Source organism: Danio rerio, chromosome 3 (assembly GCF_052040795.2).
Source record: "Danio rerio strain M-AB ecotype USA chromosome 3, GRCz13ab, whole genome shotgun sequence".
Taxonomy (NCBI): Eukaryota; Metazoa; Chordata; class Actinopteri; order Cypriniformes; family Danionidae; genus Danio; species Danio rerio.
Window position 1 is genome coordinate 23,755,001 of NC_141023.1, and position 27,364 is coordinate 23,782,364.

The 27,364-nt window shown below is 33.6% G+C and overlaps 2 protein-coding genes across 16 annotated transcripts in view; one reads left to right on the plus strand and one right to left on the minus strand.

Annotated features, from left to right (window-relative positions):
* Nucleotides 1-27,364, plus strand: part of pvalb6 (parvalbumin 6) — a 137,443-nt gene that overhangs the window by 14,017 nt on the left and 96,062 nt on the right. For all 5 annotated transcript variants that reach the window (XM_087242379.1, XM_087242380.1, XM_087242382.1 and 2 more), the window contains exon 2: nt 17,005-17,210. The gene's annotated coding sequence lies outside the window, so the exon portion shown is untranslated. The remainder of the gene's footprint in view (nt 1-17,004; nt 17,211-27,364) is intronic.
* On the minus strand, nt 3,007-26,550 carry csf2rb (colony stimulating factor 2 receptor subunit beta). Of its 11 annotated transcripts, none has more exon segments than NM_001446815.1 (15): nt 3,007-6,932; nt 7,376-7,470; nt 7,565-7,646; nt 7,821-7,944; nt 8,882-9,053; nt 9,143-9,270; nt 9,359-9,510; nt 11,706-11,832; nt 11,940-12,087; nt 17,003-17,154; nt 17,238-17,407; nt 17,498-17,615; nt 20,412-20,582; nt 23,537-23,610; nt 26,032-26,170. In NM_001446815.1, coding segments are annotated over 13 exon segments (2,055 nt in total). In that variant the 5' UTR covers nt 20,515-20,582; nt 23,537-23,610; nt 26,032-26,170; the 3' UTR covers nt 3,007-6,448.

Sequence of the window (27,364 nt, forward strand, 5' to 3'; positions counted from 1 at the left end):
AAACTGTTCACAGATGGTCTTGATCGCCGTATTTGTGAATTATTACTATTATTTCCTGATTGCAACAGAGAAGTACTGGGAAATCTCTGTAGACTGATTGCATTTCATGCTGTTCAGCCTTATAATCTTAAAATGTGATCTAAAATTACCTGTTTTGTCATCACTTTAGACATTGAGATAGAGAATCATTTAAGTTCTAGCTCTAAAGTGAACTGGAAATGGTTTCTACTGTTCTGACCATCAGCTGCAGATGTGAATGAGTGGCGGAAGAAAGTAGTTCCTCATACAAAAGAGTTTTTGAGACTCTCCGTGTTTGATTTTTTTTTTATTATCTTATGCCGTCAATATGTTGTATAAAAGCAATATCACACTTGTAGCATTGCGATATAGCTGTATATCACTGCTACTCGTGTGATATTGCTCATACAGTGCTCGAAATTGCGACCATTTTGGTCGCATATGCGCCCGAAAATTAATCTATGCGACCTCATAATATATTTGGGCGCATTAGTGCGACTGCAGATAATGGTTGTAGTGCGACCTGTTTTGATTTTTTGTAAAAACGTGCTGAATTGCTCTTCCCTGCCGCTATATTGGTTCATATTAGCTGTCATTCACTTAAGGTATTCCGCTGTCAGATGACAGGGAAGGAGCTTTTATGACCACGGGAAATGCAAACGGCTGAAGAGTGAAAACTTAAAGCGCACAGGTTTGCAAACCCCACCTAAAGTTGAGGCGCAGATGAAAGCGATCATGACACGTCACGTGGTGAATAATGATCCGCCAGCTGAGATCAATCGAGTACGCGCTTCTTGGAGAAGGTGCCCGAATCTCCATGCGTTGCATTCACTGCGTGTTTAGCGCAAATGTCTGCTAAAAGTCAAATCTAGTACTGTTCATATCATCGCCAAAGAAGCTCGCCTTTACTAAGTTTACACTGAAACTGCGGCTCATAACAATGACCGGTATTGCGCCGATGGTTAGCGCAAGAATCCTGCTCTGCCTGCTCATAAATTAGGTCGGCTGACTCGCCAGCTTTTCCACTAACACAGAAAAATGAAGATCATCTCAGACTGAACCTTTAAATTGACACAAACTGAAACCAAAACTTTTAAAGAGTGATAGAAGTGAGACTTTACTTACTTTCTTTTGTCTATTCTTTTTTGAGGTGTATTTTATTTTTATATTTATTTACTGATGACTGCTTTGCAGCTTTCATCATTGAATTGAATGATTTATTATAATGTTTTGTTTGTTTTGTTGCAGAAATATTATTTATTAAATTGACATGCATATAAAAACAGCAGTACAAAATAAATATTTCTTACTGCAATGCTTCATTTTTGTTTGATGCAAACTATACAATTATTTTTCATAAAGTAACAGACTTTTTATAGCAGAAAACCTACATTCATGCACATTCAAGGCAGCATCATAATGAGAAATGTAATTCATTGTTACTATTATTGTCATTTTTTATCATCATTAATATTCTATGGCCTAATTATTAGACATTCATTTTGGAATTATTGCACACAAATATCAATGTCTTCGCAGCATTAGTTAGATAGTTGTTTCTGGTTTTTGTCAGTCCTATTAATGTTGTTTTAAAATACAATAAATCCATTAAAAAACAATTTGCAGCGGTGCTCATTTATTTTTGGTGGGTGCTCCTAAATTTTTTCTGGTGCTCCTAAAATTTTTTTGGTGCTCCTAAATATTTGAAGTTGGGAGCACCGGTGCTACCAAGTAAAAAAGTTAATTTCGAGCCCTGTCATATATTTATATTTATTATTAAAAGATAAATTATATTGGTCAGTGTCAAAAGTCCATAAAGTTTTGTTTTACTTTGATGACCTCATTTCTTAAACCCAAAAATGATCCATTAATCCTTACCCTTTCCTGGGATGTACAAATTAAGATGAGCAAGTTTTACTTATGAGATTTGTCAGTCAATCTTTATCATATGTGTTTATGATATTTATAATTTTGATTTATATTATTGAAAGCACAAATTAGAAAATAATAAGTTGGTTGTGTCTAAATTTCCAACAGATTTATTTGGGTTTTCTCTCCTAAATATTTTACAGTATTCAGTAGACCTGAAATTGATAGGCTTGCATCAAGATATGTAAGGGTATATTATTTATGCAGTACTCGTATGGAGACCCCACGATTGCATAATAGTCTTGTATCCCAATAGTTTCCAAACACCTTGACAGCTTTCCTGTTTATTTACAACAAAGCGAAGGAGACGTATTGTCCTGCAAGAGCTCCACCTCTGCTCTCTCTAGGTTTTGCTCTCACTAAAACAATAGGTCTTAAAGTCTTTGTGTGCTGTGTATCTGCTGTCAGGAATTTGTCTAGAATGTCTGTGGAAAAGCAACAACCAGACTATACAGTATGTACCCTATATGTATGCATTCTACAGTCACGGTCAAGGTCCTTTTACCCAAGAGAAAACATAGAAGTGTTTGAAGCTCTCATTTAGTGGGTAATTTTGGAGTAGTCAAACATAGTCACACACACAAACACACATTTGTATATGGTTTACAAGTACTATCCATAGGCACTTAATGTATTTTATACTGTTAAAAACGCTTATTATATGATCTTAACTCCCCCCTACCCCTAAAACTAACCGTTACTAAAAATTTGTTAAATCAAACAATCTTGTTTAATTATTTTAAGCATTTAGAATTTCAAAGACACTTGGCGTTTCCTTTTAATTCACCTTTATAGAGGACAACTAGGTAATACCCATGTCATTATACAAATTCTTGTCCTTGTAACCCATATAAACAAGTCCAGACACACAACGTGAGGTGCAGAGCGGAGTAGATTAGTCTGCAATAAATGACATCTGCTCTGTGTGAAACCGATGATGCAGACATACTCCGTAAACTCTGGCCTGCCAAAAAACACACATGTGAGGCACTGTGAGAGACCGAGATAAACAGACACTAAAATTAAGTGTGTGTGGAAGAAGACTAAAGGGAGACATTCTCGAGCTTTAGCAAAATCTTTATTACCTTGTGCTTGAGTGCAGAGAGTTTTGCAGTCACACCAGCATGAGAAAATATGTTTGATACTATCTTTAAAATTAAAGACTAAAACTGAGACTTTAAATCTAAATAAGATGTATTCCTATACAGCAACGCTGTAAAGAAATGCAGGTTTCCACACAATCGATTTGTGTTGGGACAACATGAAATAAATTAAGTTAACTTGTTAGAATTACCAAATTTAAGTAAATTGAAAATAAAACAGTTAAGTTGGCCCAACAAATCAAGAATTGGGTTGGATCAGCTCATATTAATTAAGTTGTTGGAACAAACATCATATAAGTGGATGTCTGATGGACATGCATATGTCTATATTGCGTCCGTCGTTATAACAGACGTCTTTTGGACATCCGTCAGATGTTTAGTTGGTTGACTTGAGACTCTATTAAAACATTAGGCTACTGTTTTGTTGGGGCATCATCATTAATGACCTGAAACTGTGCATTTGTATTAGCTAATAAAATTTGAGTTTGGCTTAGCTCTGTTACTGACAAGTTACAAAACAATGGGAAAGTTTGTGTGATGTAGAGATAGTAGTGTAGGAATAACAGCAAACACAAACATTGGTTTAACAGTGAATACAACTATACAGGTGGTCTCAACTTGTAATGCATAACCCCCAACACTGATTTGAATTGTATACACAAGTAACATATACTAATATCACTTTTAAGTAACTAGTCAAATAACGCATTATTTTTTAAAATTAAGTAATAATTCTCTTCTGACATACTTTTAAAGAAATGTAACATGATTTACTTTTTAGTTTAGTTTATTCGCTTTTAAAAAGGTAAATTGCTGAATTAAAATGATTAAAAATCATGTTGAATCCAACACGCAATGAGAAAATGCAGGAAAAGACAAAAAGAGAGATGGCAGAGCCTTGCAATTCTGCGATGGAAATATTCTCATTAGTTTGAACACATGGAAGAAAAGGAAAAGAGGATTATCTGAATATAAAGTGATTTTACTTTTTAATAAGACAAAAAATATAAAAGTAGCAAACACATTGCTTTAAGCTGTCGTTAAACTGTATATATGGCATGTAGAGCTCTAGGGGTTAGGAAGTTCTCAGAAGATAACATTATCCTACAATGACCTTGTTATATGTTTTTAAAGGTAAATGAAGGTTATACAGTGTGTTGTTAATTGCAGAGCTCCTCTATTAAGAAAAAAACCCCCCTTTTTTTTAAAGGAAAAAAACCCCCCCTGCAAGTTCTGAAGGAGATCAAGCCTCATTCAGGTCAGAAAAAGTAATGCAAAAGTAACTCAAAAGTAACGCACTGCATTACTTACCATAAGAAGTAAATAAGTAACTAAACTAGTAACTTTTTTTGGTTGGAGTAACCCAATATTGTAATGCATTACATTGTCTAAAGTACCTTTCAAGTCAAATTATTGGAAAAAGTAGAACATTTCAACAAATTATTATTATTTTTTTTACAAAATATTCTTCGCCAATTACTCGTACAGTGGTTATAAACTTTTAATAATTTCTTTCTTCTGCTGAGCAAAAAAAGCAAGATATTCTGAAGAATGTTGGAAACTATTCATTTACATTTATAGGAACAAAAAAAAAAAAAAACCTAAAATGGCTGTTCATTCTGAACATTATTCAAAATCTTTTTTTTTGTGTTAAACATTCACATACAGGAATAGGTTAGGAAGAAGTGGAGGATGAGTAAACAATGACACAATTTGCAGTTTTCACTAGCAGAAGGAAATGGCATGGACAAATTCAAGAATATATGATTTCCTGATTTTTAATATAATAACAATAATTCAAAGAAAGGTTTTAAAAATTTCAATAAAAAAAAATCTTAATAGGTATTGCACACATAAAAAAAAAGAAAAAAATAATGAGCCTTAATAGCTCACGTACAAATTATTTACTGTACAGCCACTCATTTCCATTAATCATTAGCATACACATTTTTTTCTTTTATTTGTTACACATTAAGAACTAGGTTAGTTTTACATTTTTTAGTAAAGTATTAAAAGTGTCGTAATAAATTACAGGTTTCTGTGGCCAGCATGAGCACCCGGTTTATCTATTCATTTTGTTTGCATCTGGATTGAGCTGTTAGCTGAAACCTATGACCTAAACCTAAATATGCTTACTTTGTGAAGACATTCCTTTGCAGATTTGATGCACAAATATGCATATAAATATAAAAAATATATGCATACTCAACTGACAAATGATGTTTATCAAATGGTTAAGCTGCATACAATTTTAAAATAAGACATTCAATGCAGTGACTATAAAACACAAGTACACTGATTTTTCACTAATGCATTTTTTGCTCTTCCATCAAGAAATGCAAAATCGCCTTACATTTTTTTACATTCTTTTAAAGAAACGCTGCCATCTGTTGGTGAGCCTGTCACAGCACATCAGCTTCAGCTCAACTGAAGCTCTAAAGAGTCTTTCATGAGTTTGTGAAACGTTACTGTAGCTGCGGCAGTTTGTACAAAGCACGTAAAACTACATTTAATCTGCCTAAAGGAACACTTTTTCATTTTGCTACTCTCTTGGAGTTAAACAGTTGAGTTTTACCATTTTATTTATTTATGTAGCCAGCCAATCTCCAGGCCTGGCGGAGCACATTTAGCTTAGCTTAGCATAAATTATTGAATTGTATTAGATTATTATCATCTTGCTCAAAAAAAGTTTTAGTTAAGTTTCCTATTTAAAGCTTGACACGTCTGTAGTAACATTATGTACTAAGACTGACAGAAATGGAAAAGTTGTAATTTTCTAGGCTGATGCATGGTATGCAGCTAAGTTCATTGATTATTACATCAGAATGATTATGCAACTGTTCATTTATTTTGTCAGTCTTAGTACACTATGTATCTACATATGTTTATTTGTATATAGTCATCATAAAAGCTTTAAATAGGAAGATTGAACTCTTATTTTTGTTTTTAATTTTTTAGAGAAATGCTAATGGTCTAATCCAGTGGTCACCAAACTTGTTCCTTGAGGGCCAGTGTCCTGCAGATTTTAGCTTCAACCCTAATCAAACACACCTGAACAAGCGAATCAAGGTCTTACTAGGTATACTAGAAACATTCAGGCAGGTGTGCTGAGGCAAGTTGGAACTAAACCCTGCAGGAACACCGGCCCTCCATGATCGAGATTGGTGACCCCTGATCTAATCAGATTCAATGATTTATGCTAAGCTAAGCTAAAAATGCTCCTGCTAAACCCGGAGATAAGCTGAATGGATTAAAAATAGTACAATTTAACTTAAGTTACTTGTAACTTTTCACAAAAAGTGGAGTGTTCCTTTAATGTTATTGTTATTTATATGGGCCTCCCTTTAATTTCTTAAGCATCCAGGCTCTTTGAAAAAGCACTAACACTGAAGTCTTGATCACTCATTATCACATTCATTATGTTCGAGTGTCACGTATCCTTTCGGCTCTAATTGCTCAGTGGAAACGCATGGCATCATGAAGTATCCCGATGGATGAGCGATGACTGTACAGCTTGGATCTGGGCTGGGCGTGTACGCAGGGGGTTCAGCTGATGGCTCATTGGTTGGGCTGTCAATGGGGGTGGGATTTTGAGTTGCTGGCATGTCAGTCGGAGAATTTACAACATATCCTCCTTTTATTGTAAAAATCTCCAACTTTTCAGAAGCACTTGTCTGGACTGTGTCTTGGGACTCGACCGATGTTTTGTCGTGGATGCAAGAATCTTCACAGCACAGAATGTAAGGTCCGCTGAAACTCAAACCTGATTTGTCCTTGCACATGTCCTCCCCCAATGAGGCACTCAATTGGTTTGATCCACCTGCTTGTTCCATTTTTACAGCATCTTCAACCTGTAACTTGGGTGAATCCCAGGAGACGCTACTGCAATTGTGAAAGTAAAACATTTTTAGAAATATAATTTAATTTAAATTATTATAAGATGTGTAACTTTTCAGATATCACTGTTTATTTGGAAGTAGATTTAATAAATGCGTAGTCCCACAGATCCTATCATAAAACGATTTTAGGTAAAGCTAATTCAACAATTTCTAGTATTTTTGAGACATATACAGGCAAAACCAAATTAAGGCTATGTCTCCTTATAATACATTAAGGTCTTTTATTTCCTTATTGAAGCTCTTATTTACAAAAGCTGTGAATAAAAGGTAATAATAGCCTTGTATATAATGTTCAGTTTCATTTGCAAAGACCAATATCCATCATCGATTTAATTAACATTTTTAGGGTAAATTAAAACTGAAAAAAATCAATTTTTGTTGACGTTACAGTTTAATTAGTGCTATCATGAATAATTGAGATCTTACTTATTGCAGACACTGATATTGTCAGTAGCCAGCAGTACACAAACAGAGGTTGTCTCTTTTTCACTCTGAAGATACGGCCACCCGGCTGGATATTTCTAAGAGAGAGAGAGAGAGAGGGAGAAAGAAAGAAATAATGTAGTATGCTCACAACAATTTAAACACTTGCAAGATCAGTCAATAAAGGCTCACCTTGATCACCCCCTCGAGTACTTTGCTCTTTATGGGTGATGGAATCGATCCCTTCCATAAGACGATCTTTCTGTTAATCCTTCTGTTACAAACACATACAAAAACAGCTACACTTGATAAATGTTCCTGTTGCTCACACAGCAAGTATATACAACTTTAATGTAATGACTTTTCCAGGAAATGCAGAAATTGATCAATTCATTGACTTAATGTATGTTTGGGTGATGCATAAATGTAAACATGCCATTTGTTTTACCTGTGGCATGCTGGAAGAGCACTGTATAGGATGCCGATTAACACTGGTACAAGCACACCAGCCAAAATGTAGGTTAGTGGAATGTTGGATGACGGTTGGATGAGATGATTGATGGGTGACGAAGCTGCACATACAAAAAAGTTTTTCTTATACATTACATACGCATTCAGTTCTGTCCACTCTTCCCCTAAGCCTAAAAGGATAGTTCATCAAAAATATATACAGTTGAAGTTAAGAATTATTAGCCCCCCCTGTTTATTTTTTTCCCCAGTTTCTGTTAAGCGGAGAGATTTTTTTTTCAAACCCATTTCTAATCATAATAGTTTTAATAACTGATTTATTTTATCTTTGCCATGATGACAGTAAATAATATTCGACTAGATATTTTCAAGACGCTTCTATACAGCTTAAGGGACATTTAGAGGCTTAACTAGGTTAATTAGGTTAACTAGACAGGTTAGGGTAATTAGGCAAGTTATTGTAAAACGATGGTTTGTTCTGTAGACTATCAAAAATATGTATAATAATTTTGACCTTTAAAATATTAAAAAAATTTTTTTAAAAGGCTTTCATTCCAGCCGAAATAAAATAAATAAGACTTTCTCCAGAAGAAGGTCCATTAAACAGCATAACATTTAGGCCGATACATTTTCGGTCGCCAAAAATTTGGTACGTCTCTACTATTTACACACTTTTAGATTCCTGTTGTTGTACAATTCTGCTGTGTGATTGGCTCTTAAATCATTATAGAGTAAAAAGTTTATCATTCTTATTGACAAATTTGACCACGATTCGATATAATATCATTTATCCATCCAGCCCTATTGCAGGTTTTGTTTTATTCTATTTAAAGAGATTAGAGAGCATTTTTCCATACACATTCTCAAATTAACCTTCAGGCTCTCTGATCTTGGTGCACTATGCTCATAGGATTTTTTAATTGTATGTTTTTGCGTTAAAGACCAATCTTTAATAAGCAATGTTTTTTTTTTTTGTGGGCAATGGAAATTCTAGCCCCTCAGAGCTCCAGTTTCAAATAGATTATGAGAGTGTTACTGTACCTGGCTTAGTGGTGCAATTTGCTGGCTCTGACCAGTCTGATGGCTGAACTCTGTAGTTTTTTTTAGGAATAGGCACAAATCTGATCTGGGCCAGGTAATCAGTTGAAGGATGTAGAAATTTGAAGGGAATCCTATATGTATTGACCCTCTCAGTACAGTTAAAGATCATCGACTGCTACAATTAAGAAGCAAAATCATGCATGTGATCAGTTAACGCAACGCAGATAACGAAAGATGGCTTCAAAAGATTGTTTTACACACCTTATTGGTTGAGAGTTTTATCTCAGCCGTGAATTCAATTCCTCCTCTAACAGCAGGTGTTGACCAGTTCAGTTGTAAAGCATCATCCACTTCCGTTGTGTTTAACTTGTCAGGTTGAGGGAGTTTAACTTGAAGAGAAAATGGGATGTTAATGTTCCTCCTAAACTCCACATGGCAGCACTGCTCACACAACTCAATATAAAACAAGACACTCACTGTGGTGTGCAGTTTTAAAAGTCCGTGTGAATAGCACTGGTTTTAGCTCCACTGTTAACTGGTTAGGGTCGATGACATTGACAGAACACATGAACTCAATGAGCTCATCGTTGCTGGACTTCAGCTGGGGGGTTTTACAACAAAGACGGTCTCTGGGGACAAATAAAGAATTGTCCAATGTTTAGGATGTGGCACCATTGCTACTTAAAGAAGAACCAAAAATTGCAATAATTTCATAATTACTTGTTAGTCTAATGCAGCATACCATTTATAAAATGCAAATTACAAAAAAGAGAGAATAAGATTAGTACAAGTACAGAAGTACAAACATAAATAGAGAAATTAAAATGTGATTATGTTAGTGTTTGGATATTAATTTTGAAAGGAAGATTACTAGTACTCCTGTGAAACTTAAATTTCTTTTCAAATATTTCCTTAGTTTTAAAGAGCATTTAAAAAAAATTCTAATCTAAAATGTTTACACTATAATGGAAGTCTTATTTCTTTTAGTTTAGCTGAAATAAAACCAGTATTTATACTGTAGCTTTACAAAATATAAAATTCCTTAATTATTACTTAAATATAATAATTTGTCAAGCTTAGTTAGTCCATAAAATTGCAGATTAAGCTGAATAGTTTCTTGCATAATAACTATTAAAATAGTATGTACTGTCATCATGGCAAAGACAAAGAAAATTAATTATTAGAAATTAGTTATTACATTTATTATGTTTAAAAAATGTGTTGGAAATGTTTTGTAAAAGAATTTTAAGTGTTACAGGAGGGCTTCTAGGTGTCATATATATGACAGTGATTGGGGAAAAATGTCTTTATGTATTTTCACACCATAGATTAAAGGTCTTTAACTGGATTCCTGGAGGGCCACAGCTCTGCACAGTTTTGCTCTAACCCTAATCAAATACAACTGATTAAACTAATCAAGGCGTTCAAGACTACTAGAGGCTATAGTTTGTTTACACATGACGTCATTGATGAAATGCGAAATTCAGATGGAGGGCAGGAAGTGGTTCTTTTACATAGGTATTACTATCAGAATTTTAAAATGTTTAAAATGTTTTTCAAAGATTATAATTGTTTAAATCGACCAAATAAAGAAAGGCCGATTTTTTTTTTTTTAAACTTCCAAAAGTTTTAGCTCATAAACGCGGGGAAAGTTCAAGAAACTGGCTAAAAAAACAGAAGAAAAGGCAGCATGTAATCAACCTTCATTCAATACATCCATGTTTACAAACTTTTTTTGAACGCGATAATTCATTTGACAGCACCAATAAAGATTATATACAGGCCTAGCTATGTGTATAAATATGTTAATGTGTTATATAAAAATCAGATACAAGCATCACCACATGTATACAAAATCCATCACTGCAATGAAATCTCTGTCTCGTTTTGCTATAATTCATGTCTTTACTGGCGTTTCGGTGGAATAAACGACTGTAACGTGAACATCGAGGTGCGCAGCAGAGGTAAATGTTTGTTGATGGTAAGTTCATCAATAGAACAAAAAAGAAATCCAACCCTTGCGACAAAACTGTTATTATTGTGGAGCACTTTCCCCACTTACAAAAATAAATAAATAATAATGATGTAGACTATGTGTCCATGCTTTTGTACGCTTTTATCTGTTATTTCGTGATGTCTGGAAGATATCCGCATGGGGAAAAAAATGTTGTAATTTATAATAAACATGTTTTTGAACCACATAGTAAAGTGTGTAATGTGTACAACTCTTTGTTAATAAATGCTACAGAATACTGTAGTATAGTAAACTGATAAACTGTATTAAACACTGTAAAGTTAGTGTAAGCTGTAGTGTATTGTGTTTATAGCTTAGAAAACTATTGCCTATTGAATATTTTGTTTATTATTACAGTTGTGTCGACAATATAATTACTACGACAGTTTAATTGAAGTAATTATCTATAGTATGCTTCCAAACACTATAGTATTTTTTATGTAACGTAATTATACAGTATGTACCGCATCATTGATAGGCAAATATATTTTAGTTTTGTAGAAAACTCTGCCTTTTTCATGATACAGTATAAGGTTCATGCCAGACATATGTGGTTATTTTCTATTTATATCTCCTTTGAAATATGGTATAAATTGCAAAAATATGGACTTACTTCAATATCTTCCATTCATTTTTTTTTATTTCCTGCCCTCCATCTGAATTTCATGTGTCATCAGAACCATGTGACTGAAAACAACCTATTAAGTGAGTTGGAGGTGGTTGGAGATAAACTATGCAGAGCTGCGGCCCTTCAGCAATTGGGATTGAGATCATTGCTGTAGATCAATTGTTTGTGATGAATAGACTCACCCAGTATTATCATGGCACAACATATGATAAGTCATAAACTGAAAATACTCTGTTCTCATTTGCCAGGTACACATTACTGTTGTTTCTCCTTCTATCACACACTGCAGGTTAAGAGCTTTGTTGACGTCTGCAAGAGATGATAAACGTTGGTCAAAATCTGGTCTTTTTCCGACTAGCAGAGTTGATAGTTCTGTTAGAACTCAAATTCAAATTGAATGAATGTCAAATACAAACCATTGTGAGTCTTCCAGGACACCAGGGGACTCCAGTTGCTCCAGAGTCCTACAGGACCCCTTGCCCTCACTCTGGCTTCATAATGATAACCCGGAAACAGTGATTCCTTGATGATCGTGTGTTCAGACACATTTATTTTATCCACAGTCTGTTTCAGTAAAAACAAAAACTTCAATGATTCAATGATTGAGGGTTACAACCTTGTAGAGTTGAATCTACTCAATTTTTAACGGTAGTTTTAACTTTAAAGGTCTTGTAAAATTAAAAATAAAGTAGTTTTTTAGATGTTAGATCAGTATTTTATTTTTAAGGATATTAATAGTGCGCTCTAAAGCCAAATTCACATTTAGTAGATGTAAACCTAAGATAAACATCCAAAGCTTGCAGTTTGTCATTTTTGCTTAAATAGATAAACAATTTTTCACCTCATACATCAGTTTCACTCCAGTTAAACACACCTGAACCAGCTAATCAAGCTCTTTCTAGAAATACTAGAAACTTCCAGGGAGGTGTATTGATGGAATTTGGAGCCAAACTACACTGTAAAGAATGCTGGGCTCTACACAAATCGTTCATATTGTTGGATTGATATAAAACAATTAGGTTGTCACAAAAACAACTTAAGAATTGTGTCGTTATCAACTCATTTTAATTGAGTAGTTTGAAAAAACAGCAAAAGTAATTTTGGAATGTATCCAGGACATTGACAGTTTTGATAACCCTGTTCTATAGTATCTGACATGTCTGGGTGCTACTTTATGGTAGGGTCTCCTAGATGTCTTCCCCTATCTTCATATTTCAATTGAGATTACAAAATATTCTAATAAAAATGCACATTTCAAAGCACATCACAGGACCTTTAAAGGGTTACTTCATCCATGTTGTTTCAATCCCCTGAGAGCTTCTTTAATCTTCACAACACAAATTTACAATATAGAACACAAATTATATTTTTGTGGAAATTAAAGTCCAGAAAATACAATGTTTTTGGTCATTTTTCTACACTTTGAATGTCTCCGGAGCCTTGCTGTTTGAGAGAGCTCTCAGATTTCTCAGATAATTGGAATGATGTGGGAGTATAATGGAAGTATTTTTTCAGCCATCGATAAACCTCCATCACCGATTTAAAAAAAAAAAAATCCTTTTACAGCTTCGAGAATGTAATTTAATCAAAATATACTCTGTTAAAATGAGCATTCATTAAGTTATTCAAGCAAAAAACAAGATGAAGGTTCATTTATACACAAGTATCGAGAGGAGTGTTTATTGACCGCTGTGAGACCCACTTTATATTGTGTCTCAATCAGGCAATGAAAATCATAGATTTTTAAACACACTAGATCTTAAACATGCTAATGGCATAAGGTCCATTAATAACAGAATTTATATTTTATTTTGGTGAACTAATGATTTAAAACAGTTACTGTTAGGTCTGTGGATGTTGAATGACAGTAGACTTTTGTTGAATCCAAAAAACTTATTTACAGCTGAATCCGTGACGAAAACCTGCATTATTTTTTTGCAGAAAATTTTACCAATCAGAGAATCCCCCAAAGCAAATAGCAAATATTGGTATAGAGACGGTCTATCTTTAAATTACTTAAATGTTTGTATGTTTATGCATAATTTGCTGCTCGCTTCAAATTTAAATTACATTAGATTGTAATATTGTCATAGATCAGGTTGAACTTAGTTATGGTTTGGCAATGTTGCGAAGAATTGCAGGCGCCTGGCACACAGACGATACTGGTGCAGTTTATTTTGGGGCATATTTATATAGCAGATATAGGAAGTAAAACAATTGTCATTAGCAAAGAGGAAGAGGCCACAGGCATCCATTTAAGGATGAAGATTTCTATAGAAATAGTAAACAACATTACACTTTTATATTTCTCCCTATTTATTTCTGTGCACGTCTTTTCATAAAAAAACACAACACTAAGGGTAGTGGAATGTTTTTTGAAATGTTTTGCTTGGCTGACTAAAAGCTGTCAATATTGCATAAAAGTATAAGTAAACTCAATGTTGAAACTTTCTTTATGGAACTGCGGTCATGCTACAATGGTCAGTCTGAAAATATGATTTGTAACAATCCTAAAATATACTGTACATAAATAGTTTAGCATTTTCAGTATTTGAAGTGGCATATGACCAGTAATACACAAATGAATTGGTAAACAAACTATATAGTATGCAGTGTCATGCCAAAAATACGCATGCAAAGCAAACACACTGAGCATTTACTCATGTATAAATGCAAATCTCTATCTGTCTCCAGTTTCAGAATGCATCGTTCTTTCATGTGGAGGCTTTATCTTAGGTGGGAATCTCATTTGAGGTTATAATAAGGCTGCATTACAGTGACAGATTGTGACAATTGATAATGGGTTGAAACAGAGCTCCTGCTACACAGATATGGCTGTAAACAGGATATCCGCAAGATATTCAATTAGAAAATATTGCTATTGCATGATCTTGGCGTGTGACAGGGTGTTCATTCTAGTTTGAGGTTAGTCTACACTGTAAGACCCAATAAGTTAAGGCAACTCAAACCAGTTGATGAAACCAATTGCAAAAAACAAACATTTAAGTTAAAAAAAAAAACGAATCAATGTGAGTACTGTGAACTTACTCCGTTTAAGTTGAATTATTGAGGTATTTAATTAACTCATAACCTTCATCACTTAGTTCAAAACTCTTTTCAAATGATTAGAATTAACTTTTCAGTCAATTTTGAGTTAACTACACTCATTTCATTTGATAAAGTTGACTGTTGGGCTTTACTGTGTAGTTGATTTTCCCAATTTTAGGCAGTGTGTTTAATTTTATGAAGGGAAATGCATACAGCTCTGTAAAAATTAAATGAGATCACTTATTATTCTCACCATTTGCCAATTTACATTTTGAAAATTCATATGAAATCCAAAAGTTTACGTTCTTAATCACCTCTTTCTAAATGGTCTGTCTCTAAAAGTGAGGGGATATATCCCTCCTCGTCCTCCTAGTTGCTACGCCCCTGGGTAAAGCACTGTATGACAAACATTTTTAGACTTTGATTTTTGCTCTTACTTTTTATGACAAAAAATTTGATTACTGTGTAGCAGAATATTTTATTCATGCATTTTAGTCACGTTTTAAAAATGTTCTTGGATGACTTCGATAAACTTCTGTTGTTCAACTTTGTGTTGAACTAGTCTACTAATTGTTCAAGTTTGACTTTTGGTTTGGTACAGAAAAAAAATATTTTTACTAGTATTAGTACCAAATACTAACGTTTTGGCACAGTGAAAACCCCAACTATTACTTAGTCAAAATATTGCCCATATGATCTATGCCCTTGACCTTGATCACCAGCCACTGTGGCTAGTAGTTTTCCAATGTTACTAGCCACTCACCATTTTCACTAGCCACAATTTATTTATTTTTTGTTGGGAAATATATATTTTATATGCATAGTTTGACTTTGTCATGCTAAAACTACTTGATTTAAACTATGTGTTATGTTTGTATGTATATTTCACATGACATTTTAGGGCTCAACACAATATATAGTGGGACCAAAAAAGAAAATCTTAAGTGGCCCTAACTAGTATATACTTACATAGGATCTAATAGTTTGTTACAATGTACTTATTGTGTAAATACATGTATTTACTGTGTACTTATGCTTGATTTAATACATGCATGTAATTGCATCTGTAATTAACTTTTGTAAATACACTGTTGTCCATTCCTTACACCTTAACCTACCCTTAAACCTACCCATGCCACCAAACCTGTCCCTAACCCAACCTCTATCCCAACTCAAAAGCACCACAAGTGTTCTCAAATACATTATAAACACAGTAAGTACATTGTATTTATTTTTTTTGATGTAAGTGCATAGTAGTTAGGGACACTTAATATAAAGTGGGACCACATTTTTTTTTCTCTGGCCACACCAAACAAGTTATTTCCTTGCCACAACTTTTAAAAAAAGTTTAAAAATCAGCTAAATATAGCTGTATACATAAACTTTTTATTTAAGAAATATTCTTAATGTATCTATTCTCATGTATCTAAAACTTTACATAGTAGTTTGTCCAGGCTAAAGGTCCCAGATTAGCAGGTAACTATAGATAAATGGAGAGTTAGTCTCCTATTAAAGCAATGTTATAGTGAAGAATGATAATTAAACCATAATAACAAAAATAACTGCTAGCAAAAGAAAGCAGGTGAAAAATATTCTGTGTGCAATAGTGAAAGGATGATCATGCGCACACGGTTAACGTTAGGCCCAGTAATAATCTGTTCAAAGAATGGTAAAAGCGAAAGCGGCAACAGCTGCTGCATACAGAAAATCTGGAGTTCTCTTGAAGGCAGCAGGACTGTGGGTGCATTAGCATCGTTTTTTTTCCCAAACTATTTTAAAGAGAAATGATCGCACCAGTTGCGTTTTCAGGCACTGTTGTTTTGCACAAGGAAACCGGTGCTTTTAATCACTCGCTTACATCACATCACCTGTGCCATAATGTCAGTGGTCTGTGTCACTGAGTGCCTGATCATCCTCATTCGTTAATCATCTGCTATTTTTTCGTGCAAACAGTTATCAATTGTGCTGCTTCTCTTTTTTAAGATCACATTTGCGCACATTGACAAACAGTCTTGAACTAAAATTCTAACCTTTAGAGACGAGGCAGCTCTGGCAACTTAAAAAAATGGCTAGTAGGGGTATCTGCCTAACCCACGACAGCTGAAATCTACCCGCATTTGGCGCACTGGCAGGTGGTAATGTCAAGCCCCGCATATGCTTATTTTATTTTACTAGTTTTTATTTTATTGTTCTGTGGCTAGTCTGACTAGTCATGATATGAGAAAAGCAAAAAGTTGACTAGTGAGAATTATTAATTGTAAAAAAAATAATGGTAATAGTGAAAATACCTAGTTATTAATAACTAATATCCAATGTATAAACAATAGCACAAGTTACATTTTAATGGTTTACTGTGTGTGTGTGTGTGTGTGTGTGTGTGTGTGTGTGTGTGTGTGTGTGTGTGTGTGCGCGTGTGTGTTTGTTTACTCACAGTCCAGTCATGCATGTGTCTGCGATATTGAAGCTGGTACATGAGAGACCTTGTGATATTTGAGGATGCAGGATACGGACTTTTCCAGGACAGCAGGCGACCTCCTCCATCAGTCATCATCTCCGTCAAGCTGACCGGGGCTCTAACTTTCCCTGAAATCATGCACATGACAGTAAAGGACTTTTCCACTGCAGAGATGTTTTAAAAGGTAAATGCATTCACGAAACACACTTACCATGCTGAGCAACTCGGAGAGATGTGGGAGTATTTCCACATTGTACTTTGAAGTATAGGGTGTGATTGGTGTTAAGTGAAAATCTCCCTGTGTTATAGCGACACACGTGAGAAAACTTCCCATTGGGTAAAACTACATGGGGTTTATTCAAGAGGCAAAGTGTTTCTGCTCTGAAGAGAGGGAGAGACAAAAGTTCCTCATTGTATTCTTTTATTCATTCCTGTCACTTTATTTCATCTATTGTGTCTTTCATCACCTACTTCTTATATTTGTCATAGTAATACAAAGTGAAGTTAGCACGTGGATCAGTCTCCCATGTACATTCTGTATAGGATTTGTAGTCATTGTAGCACAGCAAAGAATCCATCACTGCAGAGTCTAAAACAAGAGTTTAAAAGCATTTAAGACGGTGACTTCTGTTCATGTCACATTTATTTAACATCAAAAGCTGCCCAGATACGTTTTAGTTTTGGTTTGAGGCAAATGATGCTTAAATGCCTCTGTTGTGTTTTTTTGTAATACCTTTTAGGGCTGCATAATATTGTAAAGCTCTATCATTATGATATTTTTTGTCTGCAATACATATTGCAATATGAATATAATTTTACCAGATGATTTGAATCACTCTAGTTGGAAAGATTTAATCAATTTTGATTGACTGAGATGATCAAGTCTTTTTCTATGCAGTGCAATTAAGTTAGAAGCATATGTAAATGAGACATAGCAATAATAAAAGTTAAGTAAACAAGTGCTTTTTGGTTCACTAAGAAGTCTAACAGTATTCAAATCTAATAATACAAAATATTTATAAACAAATATTTAATAACATGGCCATCGTTGTATAAATAACTTTTAAATATGATATTTAATAATATCTTTATATTTCAATCTTTAATAATTACTCGAATCCTGCAATGACTATTGTTGATACACATATTGCCATATTGATACTTAAACACTATATTGTTGAGCCCCAATACCATTCATGTAGCATGAATATAGCTATTTGTGAATGTAATAACGTTTACAAAAGATTGAAGTTCATTATACACAGTAAATGGAGTTATGGTAACAGAAAGCATTCTGACTCTCTAAGACAAGTTGCCAGTATTACAGTTATACTAATAATAACTATCTTCATTTACCGAGGTAAGTCAAGTGAGAACCAGTTCTCATTTACAATGACGACCTGGCCAAGCGGCAACTTATACTGTATAAGAAGATATGCAGCAGTAAGGTCACAATACAATAACAGTTAAACTAATGAGATTGAGAAAAATTAGAAAAATTAAAAACAATCACAGTGATCTTGGACTATTAACTAGATAGAATCCTAAAATGATGATAATCAAATAAAAGATATAAGCAAGATCGACTGAATATAATAACAACCAAAAGAATTACTTCCTTTACAAGCCTAAAAAAGCTGAAATCAAAATTAATATTTCTCAAATCTTTTGACTCGGACTCAACTTTATTATCCCATTTAGGCAGACTAAAATTGCCATACACAAGCCAATGTCCATGTAGACATGGGACAATAACTGTTTTCCGGGTATACCGCAGTTTTGAAAAGTCAAGGTTTTAACACTGGCAAAATTTTCTGCTATACTGTTCTTAAGGTAAATGTAAGATTTTTTTTATTTACACAATGTACACATTGCCAATTTTTACAATAAAAAATGCAATAAATAGATTTACAGATACATTTCCCTCTCCGTTGGACTTATTTAATAACCTACAGTAATGGCCATTAAAATAAAAAAGCAATCTATAATTCTAATTGTCCTGCATATAGGGACTCTGGGGTGCATAAAATAACCTGGACTCTCTTCAAGACTTAATTTTGGTAAATTACCGTTGGCCCAGTTTGATTAAAACGTATAGTCTCAGACTACATACCAAGCTACTATGCAAAAGATAAAACTGAGTCAATCAGTTGTTTATAAAACGTTGTCATCATAGAGGTACAAACCTTAAAAGATCTAGGTTTCCTCCGAGTAGCAGCTTGGAACAGAAAACAATATCCATACATCAAGACTTAATTAACAGATTGTGTATATATGTACTGTATGTGTGTATGTGTCAATGACAAACATGTTTTATATTGGAATTAATAATTATTATATAGTATAAAATATATTATATAGTCACATCACAAGGTACTGTAACCCCAGGGAGTAACACCAACAACTGAGGTAAGATCCAATATGCAGGTTTATTCAAAGTCAGGCAAGCAGTGGTCAATACAGAGGCAAAAAGATGTATGAGGGCAATCAAGAATCGTAGTCGAAGTAACATGCAATAGGTTGTACGGCAGGCGGCAGACTAAGACAAGGAGGCTAACAAGACTAACGGTCGGTACACAAGATCACAAGACTGGGAAACGCGTTGTAATGCTACTGACAGTAAACAAGACTCGGCAAAGTGAATGGGTAAGTGTGTGGCTTAAATAGTGTGTGCAATCAGTCTCTGACAATCCTCAGGTGGTGTGAATGTAATCAGTTTAGATGAGGAAGCATGTGTGAGTGTGACCGGAGTGCATGTATGAATATGTAGTCCGACAATGGCGGAATTGTAGTCCATGAGTTATTGTTAGTGCAAACTAGCGATCTATTGGGATATGATCGCTGGTAATCGTGACAGGTACAAACCTGATGAAAACTTCTCAGAATATTTCAGTTTAACTAATAGCCATTCAAACTGTAAGGCATGAACAATGCAAATGTCATATCATAAAACAACACCTGTCTGTATAGAATAAAAATGAAAATAGGCCGTCTCTGTCTTCCAGACATGTGACCAGAGACTTCTAAAATCTCTCTATACTGTCAAAGCTGCGAGTGAAGTAATTATTGGATTTTTAGATAGAGTTTTCAAGATTACTAAGAAGTGAACTTCTGAATAGGATCCTCAGAACTGCTTCACACTTTACAATCTAAGACTGAATTACAAGTGTCTGGAAAAGAAAATCTCTATTGACTGTTTATTTGAGTCCAAGATAAGGGTTTATTTTGTCTTGAATAATAACATTTCTATGTATGAATCCTGGACCAATGCCTCAGGCAGATTAGGGAAACCACTGATAAGAGTCTATCAGATGGACACAGGCCTGTATTAAACCAGGTGAATTGAATGCAATAATGTCAAAAAGGTGTTATCTGTTTCTCTCACCTTTTCCAGGCTCGACTTCATGATGAGTACACTGGTTATTTCCGGTGTTCCCTCTTACCAGCAGAGCGAATACAAACATTTGCAGAAACCATGTGGAGAACATTGTAGCTGGGATGCAAGATTAGAGAAGCTTTTTAAGGCTGGTGATCCTTCTTGTTACTTCCAAGACTCCTAGATATTTAGAAACCAGTGCTTATAGTTAGATCCAGATTGATTTAATTGGACTATTCAAATGGAAATTGTTAATATTGGTAAATAATAATAATTATAATAATAATAATAACAACAACAACAACAACAATGGTAACTGTAAATAATGTGATTTATTTTGAAGAATGTTAGGGTACAAATAATACTGGATTCTACCATCTTTCAAAAAACATATATGTATTTAGAGTTCCATACAGTTCATACAGTTTTGGTACACAATATGAGGGTGAATAGATAATGATGTCAATTTTTTTAATTAAACGGGTTAATGACGACAGTACAAATGTAACTGTCAACACAAGTCACTGATCTAAAAAACACACCACAGGCATTCTTCTGGGAAACTCTAATTTCTAAGCTTTTTGACATTGCCACATATATGTGGTGAGCAAATATCTGTCTGTGATTTCACCCTGGCCTACACGTTTCATAATATTTCAAATTTAGTTTTTGACATCCCAAAGGATTAAGCCAGTAGTTATGTCCCAATTGCCTCGCCAAACTGGCATATACCCAAAAACAACAACAACATCAACAAAAAAACATCACACCTTTCACACCAGCTTATTTAGGGGCATGAAGCAAAGTCCACAATCAGTCAAAATCCTATCGCAAAATAGGTGTAAATTTATTTAATCATAGTGATCAGACACAATGTAAAGATATACAGGTAATATAAATATAAATAATATTAACGTAATAACATAAACATATACAGAAATTAAGGGGGAAAACAGTGTTAAATTGTACTGCTGGGTGTACTATTCAGCTGGTACTGTAGCATTCAAATAATAAATGCTAAAGAAATGTAATAGTGGTCTTCACTGTATAGAATAAATACGATTGCTAATAAAGTTACTATAATGATTTTATCGGTCGGCACAAAAGCAGTATTGAGATTTTTTGAGTTTGTCATGCTTTAAAACTCTTTTTGAATAATGAACTTTATGTGCTTTATTTTCTCATTCATGCACATTTCAATTCATTTAATTTTTATTTCAATTTAGCGCTTTTACAATGTAGATTGTGTCAAAGCAGCTTAACATAGAAGTTCAAGTAAATTATAAGTGTGTCAGTCCAGTTTTCAGAATTGAAGTTCAGTTTAGTTCAGTTCAATTCATTTTTTTTATCGTGTATATAGTACCAGAACTAATAAAATGAGCAATAATAAGCTGTTTCAATCAAGATACTTCTGTCAAAATGGCATGTTTTGCATCACTACGTCAAAGAGGGGATGATTACACGCAACGCTGTCTACAACAAAATAACAGAAACCCTGAAAACCATGAAAATTAACTGTTAACACTTTTACATGACAATGATGTTCGAAAAAACAGACTTCGGAAAAAAGTTATTAAACACAATACCATTTATCATCTACAAAAATAAAATTTTGCGAAACAACTGTTGGCACGCGTAATGCAGTGTTATTCATTTTTATGAATCCGCATGAGTGGGTTTGTTTTGATGTTGTTGTTGTCTGTATGCTAAACCTTTAAAAACACGAAGGAAAAACATTTTAGATTTTAGTTCCTTTTTTTTTGTGTGATAGTATATCCATATAGTTAGTGCAACCAAAAGTATTTCAGTACCAAAAGAGTACTTGTTCAATTTAGGAAAAGTTATATACTAGCCTTTCTGGAGTAGTATTACTGCGGTTGATCAATTGTGATAGACATCTGTGAAGTGTGCCAAAGGTTTCTGTTCACAACAGATTTGCCAGGTTGAGCATTGTAACCCGCTGTCCATTCAGAGGCATTTAAGTTAGGCAGATTGTGCTCAATATACCAGGTTTTTCAATGTTAGGTGTACTTTGCAGGCAAAGCAATCAAAATTTAATTCACTTTTAGTTTTATGAGGCTTTACCTTTTTAAAACTAAGTAACCTATTTTCAACTACCAATGCAAAGCTTTTTAAGTGAAAAGCATTACAGTGTGAGACTATATTTGAAATGCAGATTTTTGACATTGTAACAATCAGTAGACAAAACAAAAATAACCTGTAATGTTGTACGACTGACTCTTTTGATTTGATCTTAGTTCGTATTTATATACAGTACAATAATTTAATAATACTTGAAAGGTATACTGTATGTAACTTTTCTTTAAGGTAATACAATGATGAATTGTATATTAAAGTTGCTAATAGTAATTATATTTAAGTAGTTTTATTTAATTGAGTGAATAAAAAGTAGTTACAATATTTTTGCTGACAAAACAACCGTGAAATTTCACTAGTACTGTGATTTGCTTACATTTTGGTATTAGTGCAACACTAATTAGTTGTGGTTAACGTTAGACATGTTTTAAATGTTAAAAAAATTACATTATTCACAAGTAATTAAATAGTCTTTAACACATCAAACCAATTTAAAATTTAAGATGCACAAAAAGCATAAATGTTTCTTACTGTTTACGATCTCCAAATCCATCCTTCAGTACTAAACTCCATTTTTTAAGTTTATGGAGCACTTCAAACAACAGTGGGTTGTAGATCTTTATCCAGCACGTGTTTATAATATCAATATAGGCAACCGCTCTTTTAGGGTGAAACTGACTATCTACAGTACTCGTAACTCACCCATGGAGTTGCGGAGCGTATAAACGCAGATGCAGAACTGTATGTCACGCTGGGTTTCTCGCAACTGCCAGGAAACTGTACATGGAGGGATTTCCCTGAGCTTAAAAGACGGCGAGGGGCGTTTGTGACCAAACTGCACATGCTCAGTAGGAAATCGACTTTAAGAAGTGTGTCATTTTTATGAATTCTTGTGTTCTTTGGCTCATTTTTTTAAATATTTGTTAATATCTTGTTTAAAGGGTGTGTTGGAGATGGTGTACTGCTATATTTAGCTGTGGTGAAGTACATAACTGAGTGAACTTCTTAGTGAGTGAAGGGTGAAAGAAAGGTATTACCTCACACGCTGTTCCTACTGTCACAACTGTGTTTTCTCCATGACACACCTTGATGGTCTTTATGTGTACAAGCACTGGAAAATAAGAACACAAAACAGTTTTTTAACAAAACAGACAAAAATATGGTCAAAATAACAAGAACAGGGTGGATACAAAAAAAATACTAAAAGTGAGAAATGAAGTTTCCCCACTCAAAAACAAAATGAACAAACAAAAAACACATAAATCCTTAAATTAAATGCTATTTCAGTTTATTAATATTTTACAGTAGTAGAGTGTATGTCTATATCATTTTTATTCATTTGAGCTGTAGTTTGTTATTTTATTATATCAAGTTGCATGAAATCTAAAAGAAATGAAAAATAATTTAGACTTTAGCTGAAATAAGTTTTATAATACAAGGTATTTTATTTCAAGTAATTAAAATGGTTTCATTGGTTTATATAATGGTCTCTGACATAATTTGGTTAATTATGGAGTTGTTTTGACAGGAGCAGTTTTTCTTACGATGCCACAAACAAAACACGGTCAACAAAAACACGGTTTCCCTGCCACTTCTGCCAGCTAATCACATAAGCAGGTAAACTCGCTTGAAATGTAGATGGAGCTAATCCCTATAACCAAACCACCTGATCTGTGGCACAGAATAATACAGCATAAATTTATTAATCCTAATTACTCAATAATCATACAACAAATAAACAAATAACGTATAATTTATATAAATGTCACAAAGGGCTGCAACAGTTTAGTTTTGATTAACTATAATAACCATAAAGTGTAACACTGACAAAGTAATTTGTTTAATATTTTCTATTATTATTATTTATTATTATTATTATTATTATTTATTTTTAAAATAAAATACATATTTGTATAAAATGCTAGTACTAATGTACTACGTTCAGTTATTTACAGTGTCTGTTAAAAGCAAAGCTTTAGGTTCATTTGTTAAATTATAACTTAAATTATTGTATTTTTTTGCTTGTTCAAATTCATTTTAAATAAGCTGAAATAACACAATTCTTTACATTTCATTGGGACAACTTAATTTTTTATGTTCAATCCACTAATTTGTTAAAAACGTTAAGTTAGCTTAATCAAATTGTGTGGGGACAACTGCATTTTTACAGCGTAGCTTCTTGGAGAATGTAGTTTTTTTAAAGTACAATATGTAATAATAATTTAGTTTACTATTGTCCTTTTCCATTTCCTTCTCCAAGATAATAGGATTTATTTTTTTTTATTATAAGTTTATTGGAAATATAATTTTATTGGAGATAATCAATTCAATTCAACTCAGCTTTATTTGTATAGCGCTTTTACAATGTAGATTGTGTCAAAGCAGCTTCACATAAATGGTCATAGCAACTGGATCAGGGTAGTTCAGTTTTTAGTGTTTAAGTTTAGTTCAGATATAGGGATAGATTGTAAAAAACACTTTGCTTTGTCCCTGAAATATAGATATAATTTAGCATAGTGAAACATATATACTACTATCTATAACTTTTGCCCGAATATACTCCGAAATCACTGGTTATTAATTGTTACTACTGTGATTTGTAGTGTTTATGTTTAGGTACACTGTAAAAAAAAAAATCTGTTATTTTCCTATTTTTTTGCCAGCAGCTAGGGTGAACAGAACTTTCCCGTAAAATAGCAGACGTAATATTCCAGAAATAAATTTTTAGAGGACATAATTTTACAGAAACTTTCTTAACGTCCGCTTTTTTACAGTAAATTTCTGTTATTTAGCGGCTGTTATTTTACATGTTTGTTTTTTTGGCACCCCGGCTGCTGGAAAATTTTTTTAAAGTTACGGATATTTTTTTTACAGTATGAGAGTAAATGAAACCATGTAGAATGAAACAATGTAATAAGACATTAATATGTGTATTATACATAGTACTAAGCAGCCATATGATACATATTAATATAATTTAATAATAAGTCTTTACTACAGTAATATTAAAAGACACAATGTACAGTGCTCAGCATATATAAGTACACCCCTCACAAACCTCTTATTTAGATTCATATTTTTTTTATCAGAAAGCTTTAAAATATTATATTCAAACATTGGAGTATTCAGTACTAAAGCCATATCTGGAGCTTATCTAACAAAATAACTATCAATAACGGTCCAAAATTAGTTCACACAAATTTATATGTATGGGAAAAATATAAAGCCAAAATTAAAGAGAAACAAAATGTATAAAATTTTGTTGAAATTTTGTAGTTTGTAATTTTTTTTCTCACAAAATTTTGCACAACTTTAAATGTATTGTCTTTCTATTTCTAAAGATTTTCTGTGACAAAAATATTATTTTAATAAAAATATATGTTTAATAAATCAGTTTTGTTCAAATTCACCAAAATATTACCCATATTCACTGAGAAATTGATAAAAATATTCATTTTCAAAATGGGGTGTACGTAATTATGCTAAGCACTGTATATACTGAAAGTAGTAATTTTATTTTAAAAATACTTACCTGTGTTTTCCTCATCAGACACAGATTCCTAAACATTCCTGTAATCCGTATTGAGATAAGTGTATTTTGGTCTCTAAAAGTCCAATTCAGATCACTGTGCTTTCCAAGTGTGTGAGTATGAGGCTGTGTTCTCGTTACTGAAGAGCACACATGAGATCATTTACTTAAACTGCCTCAAAAACCAAAAGTTCCCTTTTTTCAGTTGGGTTTTCAGCATTAGTTGCTTGGGTCATCAGAAACATTAGCTGCTCATCTTTTCACAGGAACTGGTTAATACACTGCTTTTAAAACATGTGGACTTAATGTGAATAATGCTGGTGTAAGCCACATTTTATTTCATCAATTCAGCATATATGACAGAGCTTATTACAGAGAATAAGTGTTACAGTTCCTGATTAGACACATGAAAGATTATACATACGATCACAGCCATGTATGCTTGCTAAAATCCATATGAAGAAACACTCATGAACATATCCAGACATAAACAATGCAACAAGGGCTTTCCAGTAAATGGCTGGACATCCTGGAAATGTCAGAAAAGTTTCACTCTGTCTCTTCCTCTTTCTTTCTGTGACTGGTCGTGCGCACATTAATTAAATTTGACACTTCTTTTTGAACAGTGATCAGAGTCATTCATGCCTAACACATTGGAATGGTAGAAATATTATTCAATATATTCACTTCCAGCAAATGCGAAATATCACCAATAACACTGAACTGATGATTCACACAAAAATGAATAATCAGTAATAATTTACTCATTATTCGCCTATTTTAAACCTGTTTGAGTTCCTTTCATGTGTTTAACTTAAATGAAGATTTGGAAAGGAGCAGCCATTGACCGCCATAGTATTTTTATTGCTAACATGGATGTCAATAGCTACTAGTTTCCAATATTGCATTTACATTCATAGTGGGAAGAGTGTTTCTACAGGTGGTTTGTGCATTTATGAAGTGTGTTTAACACAGGTGAGTGGGATTGACAATGTTTTCTTGGGTTTGATATGGAGTGATTGTAAGAATGTGTCTGGTGCAAATGTGCAAAAACTGGTGCAAGTGTTGGTTAAAGTGTCAAAGAGATGAAAGAGTGTGTTTTCTTCAGGTGGTTTGTCAAGCCCACCGACCTGTGTGAGGCACACTTGGTTCGGGTTGTCCTGTTGTTGTTTACAGGGATTCAGGTGATATAAGAAAAGATGAGTTTTTAAGTGTTGTGAGGCAATGGGAAGATCCCAATCTGTTAGGCAATGGGACGACCATTCCACCAGCAAGGAACATGGAATGTTTTGGAAAGCGACTTATAGCCTCTCTATGCAGGTACCACAAGGTGGCA